The 10199-nt window shown below is 43.5% G+C and overlaps 2 protein-coding genes across 2 annotated transcripts; both read left to right on the top strand.

The window, feature by feature from the left end:
- Positions 1–386: 386 nt before the first annotated feature.
- Positions 387–1967, top strand: LOC145010627 (uncharacterized). The gene is made up of 4 exons (XM_078969147.1): positions 387–861; positions 982–1125; positions 1215–1511; positions 1927–1967. The coding sequence occupies exons 1-4, from the start codon at positions 387–389 to the stop codon at positions 1965–1967; spliced, it is 957 nt and encodes a 318-aa protein (XP_078825273.1).
- Positions 1968–2055: 88 nt separating this feature from the next.
- Positions 2056–2547, top strand: LOC145010626 (ankyrin repeat-containing protein NPR4-like). The gene has a single exon (XM_078969146.1). The coding sequence runs from the start codon at positions 2056–2058 to the stop codon at positions 2545–2547; it is 492 nt and encodes a 163-aa protein (XP_078825272.1).
- The last annotated feature ends 7652 nt before the right edge of the window (positions 2548–10199 follow it).

Here is a 10199-nt window from a genome sequence, read left to right as displayed (position 1 = left end):
CGAGCACCAATAGCCTGAATAACAAGAGCAAGCAACACAAAATTAATATTTCAAGCACTCGAGTTGACATGTCGGAGTCAAAACCAGAACCTGGTTCAACCAATGACCTCAATACCATAAACGAGGAGCATGATATTAACCCTCGTCCACAAAATCTACCTCGTACAGATCTACTCCACGGTAAATCTACCATAAACATGGACTTTTTAACAACACAACTTCTCTTTCTCTTATACGTAACCTTTATTACAAATATGTAAAAATAAAAACGAACACAAAACATTTTTACGCTAATATACTCAATGTGATTTGTTCTCGAAAGTCAACTTAATTTAAGGATATGCTCGATCTTATTATAAATTGAGTAGCAACTATTTTTTCATTAAATGAAAGGAAGTAGAGATGATTACATCAAGATATTGCTTCCTCTGTACGAAGCATCAGTTACGTGTGATTGGGAAGCTGCTAAGGCCATCATTGACAAACGCCCAGAGTTGGTTCGATTTGCTATCACTGATCGTTACGAGACAGCACTTCATATTGCAGCATCAGCAGAACCGACAAAGCTGGCTGAAGAATTTTTGAAGAATCTAGTTAATAGGATGGAAGAAAAGGATTTGGAGCTTGAGAATAGAGGTGGCGATAATGCACTTTTCGCAGCAGCTGTAAGTGGAAGTCCCAAAATGGTTGACATATTGCTACAAAAGCACAAAGGCATGTCTATTCCATTAGCTGCAAGTACTTACTGTGGAAATCATAACATGGCGATGTATCTCTATGATGCTTCTGAGAAGATGAAGAGCTTAACACATATAGATCGAATATTTACTCTTAACCATTGTGTAACTGCCGATATGTTTGGTAAGTATGATTATATTTTTGCATTAAATATCATTGGGTTGTTTTGTATGTTGTTTGGTACTTTGGTTTGTCGTATATGTATATCATTTTCTTTATTAAATGATTTCAAATGTTTTGTAGATATCGCAGTAAAAATTTTGACAGACTACCCTGAAATCATGGATGCACCTGCTGAAAGTCATTTTATACTTGATGCTTTGTCTGGAAAGGTTGATGCAGTTAATAAAAAAGAACCAATTAAAATTTGGAAAAACGTTGATTCAAGTAAGTTATACCGCTAGTCATTGTTTTTATATTTATAGACCTTCTAACTACCATTACTATGTAGGCTTCTAATTGTTTATTTCTTTCAGTTTTTGCTAAACTACGTATGAAGAAGAGAATTTCGAAAAAGGATCATCAAGCATTGAATTTGCTAACAAGGGTTCTGAAAAGTACTCTTAAATTCAATAAGCATGTCATCGATAAAATATTATTCAGGCGCGTTGAGGATGGTGTTCAGAAGTATTCCGGAATAGTATTTAATGCTGCAGCAGTTGGCAACACATGTTTTATTATTGAAATCATCCGAATCTATCCCCATGTAATATGGATGCCAAATGATGATGGACACACTATATTTCACATAGCTATTATGCATCGTCACCAAGGTATCTACAATCTATTGTATGAGATAGGCTCAAGGAAGTATGTGATAGCTTCATGGACAGACAAAAAGGAAAATACTATACTTCATTTACTTGGGCTAACTATAGAGAAAGTCAAACTTCAGACCCAGTCAAGAGTATCTCTATTGTTGCAACGAGATTTACTATGGTTCCATGTATGTTTTCCAAACAAACTTTTATACAACTCATTGTTTCCTTAAAAGGGGTAAATAGATATGAGGGAAGGGGTGTTTGAAGTTACACTAGACTCATTCATTGTTCAAGGGATCAAATACTTTTTCAAATGACTTTTGAACCAAATCACATATGGATCATGAGAAATGATTTTATCCAACACTCTGATAAAATAAGTGGATATTTTAATGGGTTATAATTGTTTAAAACATTTGTGTTGTAGGATGTGGAGAAGATGCTGCCACCTCCTCTAAGGGAACATAAGAACAAAGATGGCCAAACGGCCTAGCAATTATTCTTTGAGAACAACAAAGATCTAGTTTCGGGCAGTTTGAAGTGGATGAAAGGTTCTATGGTTGTTGCAACACTTATTGTCATTGTAGCATTTGCAGTTGCGTTTACTATTCCCGGAGGATATGACCAAGAAGACGGGTTTCCTATCTTCATTCATGAACCCACCTTCTTAGTTTTTATAATAGCAGATGCAATTTCCTTATTCTCTTCCTCAACTTCACTTCTAGTGTTCTTGTCTATAATCACATCTAATTATGCTCAACGTGATTTCCTATACTCATTACCCAGAAAACTAGTCATAGGTTTAGTAACACTCTTCATCTCTGTAGCAGCCATGATGCTTACCTTTGTTGCAAGTTTCTTTGTGTTATACCGTAACGGGTTGAAATGGGTACCAATCATTATCGGTATATTAGCTGCCATACCAGTCATTGTATTCGCAACACTTCAGTTTCCTGTTTGGTTGGACATGTTCCGCTCGATGTATGATTCTACGTATATCTTCCATCCTAAGAGTAATATGCTTTACAAGAAAAACTCAAGGTTGTAATATTCTTTTTATAAAAGAAAGGACATTGTTTAATGTTTTTGAAGTCAATTTGGATAATGATTTTTTGGCATACAACTCGATATGAATTTTATAGGATTTTGTTGCTATTCTTCCCAATATAACTATTTGAGTGTACTTGTTGTGGTTTGGGAGGAATATAATATGGTTTATGGAATCAAGAGGTTTTCATGATTACTTGACGGATCATGTAGAATACTACTATGATATTTCAACCTTATTTTTAGGTATCATGAAATCCAGATTATGGAAATGAACATTCAAGGAACAATTTTATATCAAGACACTGATAAGATATCAAGAACTAGAGATTTTTAGGAATTTGAATTCTTATCAACATTAAATGCTTATTATATTTCGTAAGCATATGTTTTCAAATAATTATTACGAAACATAATTTGAAATTAATATTCTTCCAAAATAATTTGATTAGTAAAGCAAATTTACGGGGCAAGGTGCCTCGTACCCTGTGGGCAGCCCCCATTGTCTACTTATTTGATGATTGGGTAGTGAGACCCCCGGTACGAGTTCTTCGCCTTGGAACCTCGTTAGGGGTTATTACCCTTAAGACCCTCCAATGAGCACAATCCCTCCATTTGGTCGATCCTTTGAACTTCATTGATAATCTTGTAAATTTCATTATACTAAAATGATTTGTTGACAATAAAATCACCAAAAATCTTCCTTTATTTTAGTGTGGCCAAGAATCCACACAAACACGAATTATAACTAATAAAACTTATACACATGAAAATATTGAAACGGCTGAATTTCCATATTAGTATATTACAAATTCTAAATATCTGAAATCGAGTGCTCTAAGAATTATCTAGTAGAATTTTATAACATCATTATTAAGCAAAGCGTCCCAATCTGAAACATCCCAAAATACGACCCAAAATTTTTTTGTTTAATAATTACTAAAAACACAATGATAATATCATAAGGTAAAACTCGTACGTCAATATCTCAAAAACAATAACAAGTGTTATGAGTAAACTGTATCAATACTGCATCAAATCTCATCTATGAATAACTATAAATAACTCCCAGGACAACTGAAGCTGTGGTGTGTGCGATGCCATCAACCCGAGCTCTTCCCTTTGCTTGCGGAAGTACCTGAAACCAAAACTGAAACTGTAAGCACGAAGCTTAGTGAGCTCCCCCAAACTACCACATACCATAAAATACATATAAACACATACTAGGCCTTGCCCACTGCATCGGACCAAAGTCCGGAAACTGCATCGGACCAAAGTCCGAAACTAACCAGGGCCTTGCCCTCTGCATCAGATCGAAATTCGGAACTACTGAGGCCTTGCCTCCTGCATCGGACCAAAGTCCGGAACTAACTGCATCGGACCGAAGTTCGGAACTAACTGCATCGGACCGAAGTCCGCAACTGACTGCATCGGACAGAAGTCTGGAACTACTGAACATAGCAAAACATAAGCATATCAACTAATCATGAGCACATAAATAACATACTACATTGGGCTGTAACCCGGAACACATAACACAGAAATCATGTCTGAGCCACGAAGGCATCAAACATACTAAAATCTGCATCGGACCGAAGTCCGGAAACTAATACTAGCTAAACAGGCCGGCATTGTGGCCTTAGACCCGTTCCTATTGAAAAGGAAACTCACCTCATGATCTGGATGTCGAGTGTGTGGCTCTGGAAACTGTCTGCTACTGCTCCGGTATCTCCCCGACTACAATTCCACAAATATACTCAATCAAATACTAATAACTTGATTGGGTAAAATGACTCTTTTACCCCTGGCTAAATTCAACTCTCCTGGTCAAAGTCAACTCACAATTGACCTGACTCGCCGAGTTTTGCCACCAACTCGCCGAGTCTTTACTCTCACTTATCAACCCTGCTCGCTGCTACTCGTCAAGTATGACATATACTCGACGAGTTCCTATTCTATTCCAACACTCAGGTCATCTGCATCCGACTCGCCGAGTTGTATGAACAACTCGACGAGTTGTTCTTGAATCATAAGAAGATTGCCTTGGACTCGCCGAGTTGTATGAACAACTCGTCGAGTCCCTCCATTACTGAGTCTAACCTCTAACGCACTGAGTCCATTCCACTAATCACTGGTCCCCACTCGAAATCACTCCAAGGGGAAGAATCGGGGACTCGCGACTTGACTCGCCGAGTACAAAGAACGACTCGCCGAGTCTCATGCATGCAGCTTCTAAAAACTCGATTCTACTCAAAACCACTGCATTTAATATATAGATCTGAGTTCCTAAGGCTGGTTTACCATGTAAAGTTCCCAACTTTACATGTACACAAGCATACAAAAGGATATAAAGGCTAGAAAGGCACTTGGAAGAGTAGATCTAGGGCTAATATGCAAAATGGCTCCATAAAGTTGATAGATCTACGTTTTTCGAACTGAAACACGGCTAGATTCGAAAGCTAATCCATCAAATATGATTTCTCCACTAAGAACAAGCTAAAGAATGTGCTAAACATGCTTATAAAGGAGAATCAATCATCAACACAGGAAGAAACCGATTATTACCTCAAAATACTCTGAAATGGGTACAAAGACTTGGATATTCTTCTTCTTCTTTGGATCTAGCCTTCTCCTTCTCCTCAAAACTTCAAGATTACACAAAGAATGCTCAAATACACAATGGAATGATTAGGGTTTGCTAAATGGAGCTTTTAGGGTGAAGGAGACAAGTTTGGGGCTCATAAGATGGTTTAAATAGGGTGCAAACCCGGGGATTTAGGGTTTCTACCTGGCAGGCCGACTCGCCGAGTCCCGAATATAGACTCGCCGAGTTGCCAACCCATAAGCTGATCATGATCACGACCCTACTCGACGAGTCGGGACATAGACTCGTCGAGTCCCCCTACAAACTTCTAAAATAAATACTATAAAGCAACATACCAGAGATGGGTCGTTACAATTCTCCCTCACTTGACTCCGACTTCGTCCTCGAAGTCTACTACTGCTGAATCTGCAAATAACTCGGGGTAGTTCTCTCTTATCTCATCTTCAGCCTCCCACGTCCACTCAGACCCTTTCCCGTGCTCCCACTGCACCTTCACTAGCTGAATTACCTTGTTCCTCAAGGTCTTTGCCTTCCGATCCAGAATCGCGACCGGCCTCTCAATATAATTCAAGCCGCTATCAACCTGAATATCCTCTAAAGGAACAACTGCCGACTCATCCACCAAACACTTCCTCAACTGAGACACATGGAAAGTGTTGTGGATCTGGCTAAGCTCTGCAGGAAGATCCAACCGATAAGCAACCCGACCCACCCGGGCCAAAACCCTGAAAGGACCAATGAACCTGGGGCCCAGCTTGCCCCTCTTCCGAAACTTGATGACACCTTTCCAAGGTGAGACCTTCAGAAGGACCATGTCGCCTACCCGGAAATCTAAATCTGAATGCCTCCTATCGGTGTAGCTCTTCTACCGACTCTACGCAGTCTGCAGTCTACTACGAACATGCTGAATCAACTCAGTCGTCTTGAGCACCACCTCCGTTCTCCCAATGACCCTCTGACCGACCTCGCCCCAACAAATCGGGGTCCTACACTTCCTCCCATAGAGCATCTCAAAGGGAGGTCGATCAATGCTCGCATGATAACTGTTGTTATACGAAAATTACACTAACGGAAGATACGTATCTCAACTGCCCCCGAAGTCTAGAACACATGCTCGGAGCATGTCCTCGAGAGTCTGAATCATCCTCTCACTCTGCCCGTCCGTCTGGGGGTGGAAAGCGGTGCTGAAAAGGAGACGAGTACCCATCTCGTCATGAAACTGCTTCCAAAATCTGGATGTAAAACGGACGTCTCGGTCTGACACCACTGATACCGGCACTCCATGACGTGCGACTATCTCTCGCACATAGATATCGGCTAACTTTTCCGCTGATATGCTCTCCTGGATCGGTATGAAATGAGCACTCTTCGTCAAACGATCCACTACCACCCAAATCGAATCCACCCCACGTGCGGTCATGGGAAGCTTAGTGATAAAATCCATGGTGATGTCCTCCCATTTCCACACGGGAATGTCTAACGGCTGCATCTTGTCATGAGGCCTCTAGTGTTCTTCCTTGACCTTCCTGCAGTTTAGGCACCTCTCTACATACCAAGCAACATCCCACTTCATTCAGGGCCAACAATAATCGGGTCGACGATCCCTATACATCTTCGTTGCCCCTAGATGGATAGAAAATCGAGACTTATGAGCCTCGTCCATCAACACCTGCCGTACTCCGCCCCCGTACGGTACCCACACTCTCCCATGAAGGGTCAACAACCCCCGACTATCATAATCAAACAAAGCTATTCGGCCTACTATCCTCTCACACTTCTGCCTCTCCTCCTTGAGGCCCTCAACCTCAGCCTCCCTGATTCATTCCAACAATGGAGTAATCACTGTCATCCTCAAACATAAGTCTCTGATATGGGCTGCTGACACCTTTCAGCTCAAGGCGTCGGCCACTACGTTGGCCTTCCCTGGATGGTAAAGGATTTCACAATCATAATCCTTCAGCACATCCAACCATCTCCTCTGCCTCATGTTTAGGCTCGGCTGATCCATAAGGTATCTCAAACTCTTGTGATCCGTGTAAATAGTACAACGGACCCCATAAAGATAATGTCTCCAAATCTTGAGGGCAAACACCACTGCCCCCAGCTCTAAATCGTGAGTAGGATAGTTAGCCTCGTGAGGCTTCAACTGTCTCGAGGCGTAAGCTATCACATGTCCCCGCTGCATCAACACTGCTCCCATACCTGTGACTGAGGCATCACAGTAGACTACAAAATCCTCTATTCCCTCAAGCAGGGAAAGAATCGGAGCCTCGCATATCCTTTGCCTGAGGGTCTCAAATGCCGCCTGTTGCTCAGGCCCCCTAACGAAACACCACCGACTTCTTAGTCAGTCGGGTGAGCGGTACTTCTATCTTGGAGAACCAAGACGCCCCTGAAGCTGATCAAACAAATCATCTATCCTCGGGAGGGGGTAACGGTTCTTCACCGTTACCTTATTCAGCTCCCGGTAGTCAATGCACATATGGTGCGACCCATCCTTTTTCACAAACAGGATCGGCGCTCCCCAAGGTGAACTACTCGGCCGAATAAAACCCTTGTCTAACAACTCCTGCAGCTGCGTAGACAACTCCTGCATCTCAGGGGGAGCTAACCGGTATGGTGCCTTGGCTATCGGAGCCGCACCATGAATTAGGTCAATCCCAAACTCGACCTATCTCTCGGGAGGTATTCCCGGTAAATCCTTCGGGAATATATCCGGAAAGTCTCGCACTACCGGAACATCGTCAACTGTCATCTTGCCCTTCTCCTGGGCATCCATAACATAAGCAGCATAACCGGCGCAACCCTGCTGAAAATAGCACCTCGCCCTTGCGGCTGAACAAAGAACTGGTCCACGTTGTGGCCTCTCGCCCTGAATCACTAACTCTCCCCCACTGGGAGTGCGAACCCTCACTAGGTGTAACTCGCAATCAATCACTGCCCCGTTGGGACTCAACCAATCCATGCCCATTATAACCTTATTTCCTCATAGGGGAATAGGGACCAAATCCACCGAAAACTGCTCGTCGAACAACTGAAGAGAACATCCTCTATGTACCCTGGCGACCCTCACGGTCCTGTCATCTGCTATCTCAACCTCTAGTGGACAATCCAGCTCCCCTGGAGCTCTACCAAATCTCTTGCTAAGCGCTAGCGATACAAACGATCGGGTAGCCCCCGAATCAAATAATACTGTAGCAGAGATGTCGTTCACAGAGAACGACCCTATACAAAACATATAACCATAAGAAATATTCAGTAATAATAATAAAGAGATGAAGGGAAAAATACATACCCGTCACCACATCAGGAGTCACTCGCGCCTCCTCTGCTGTCATCTGAAAAGCTCGACTTCTTGCCACTGGTGCCTTTGCTCGGCCCTGCCGGCCATCTGTAATCCTCAAAGTAGCAGGGGCAGGTGCAACCACCTTCCCTGCTGCAGCTAAACTCAGACACTGGGACTTTTTATGTCCCCTCTAATTGCACTGAAAGCAAATCAGATCTGATGCTGCAATAGCGGTAGCAGGAGCCGTACAATCCCTACTCAAATGCCCAGTCTGACTGCACTTGTAGCTGCAAAACTCCCTGCCTTGCACACCCCGTCGTGCAATCTCCTACACTTGCCACATCGGCCGTGGCTCTGCTGACTCTTGGATCTGTGATCTGAAACCTTGGGCCTTTTGCCCGAACTGCCTGTACCCGAAACCGCCTCCGGTTTCCTCTTGTTCTCCATCTCAAGGTCAATCTCCCTCTCCCGAGCCCTAGCAATCATGTCATCCAGTGTTTTACAGCTGGACCGGCTCACAAACTGGCGGATATCGCTCCGCAGCATCTCATGATAACGGGCCTTCTTCATTTCCTCATCAGCTGCATACTGAGGAACGAGAAGAGCCCTCTCCCTGAACTTGGCGGTGATCTCCGCCACTGTCTCTGTAGTCTGGGTGAGGTCCTGAAACTCCCTAGGTAACTGCTGCACCTCGATAACCGGTGCGAACTCTGCCTTGAACCTGGTGGAAAAATCAGTCCAGGTCATGGCATCTAACGCTGCATCATCTCCAATAGTATGTCCGACCTCCTCCCACCAATCCCGTGCCCTGTCCTTTAGAAGACAGGACGCCAATCTAACCTTGTCCCCCATCGGGACACCTGCTCGTGCGGAAAGCGTTGGCCACATCCGCCAACCATCTAGTACTCGCTACGGGGTTCCGCGCCCCGTGCTAATCTGGAGCTCCACATGCCCTGAACTCCCTGAACATAAGTGTGGGCAACCCCATCATGGCCGCCATCTCGGCACGGAAGGTGCCCAATCTCTCATCCATCAGCTCTAGAATACCCTCCTTAATCGAACCGAAGATCACATGAGTATGCTCCAGTATGATGCGGGTAACCACAGAAGAAAGAAACTCTCTGGTCCGCTCATCCAACTGCCCGGCCTTCGGGCCTGATCCTGATCCTGATCCTGATCCCCCTCCGGCACCTGAACTGCCGACTGCTGGCCTCGAACGCAAAACTACCATTCTTAAACAAATCATAGCAACATTAGAAAACTGAAATATCTCATGGGAACACTGATACCAATACTAGTTTCCTGGCCTTGTCTCAGCCTTCCTTGATTCGAGTACGAATCCTCTGCTTTCAGTAGTACGGGCCCATACTACCTTCCACATCTATCCGTACTTTCCTCAAGAACTGCCTTGACTCCACCAAGTCACTTCTACTACTACTGATCTCTATTATTCTCATCCTAGGCTTGCCCTAAGGAAATCTCTGACTCTAATCAAAATGGTCCTCAGCTGCTGAAGGCCTTCTAGTAACAATAGTTTGAATACCATCACATGTGATGAGGCTCAGATAATCCTTCAAGTAAAGGACTCATCCTTACAACGGTTAGACTCAAACAAGAGCTGCGCAATAGAGCCAAATCCAACACTTTGAGATTATTCAACCCTGGTCACATGTGATGTGACGTATTCACCTAATGACTAACTCCCGTCACTCAGAGTCCCACAAAGCATGAAGCGAGCAACATTCGGATATAGGAAATTACT

The sequence above is a fragment of the Lactuca saligna genome, chromosome 8 (genome assembly GCF_052625555.1).
Source record: "Lactuca saligna cultivar CGN05327 chromosome 8, ASM5262555v1, whole genome shotgun sequence".
NCBI lineage: Eukaryota > Viridiplantae > Streptophyta > Magnoliopsida > Asterales > Asteraceae > Lactuca > Lactuca saligna.
Note: the sequence above shows the minus strand (reverse complement) of the source record. Positions and strands in the feature narration are given on the sequence as shown.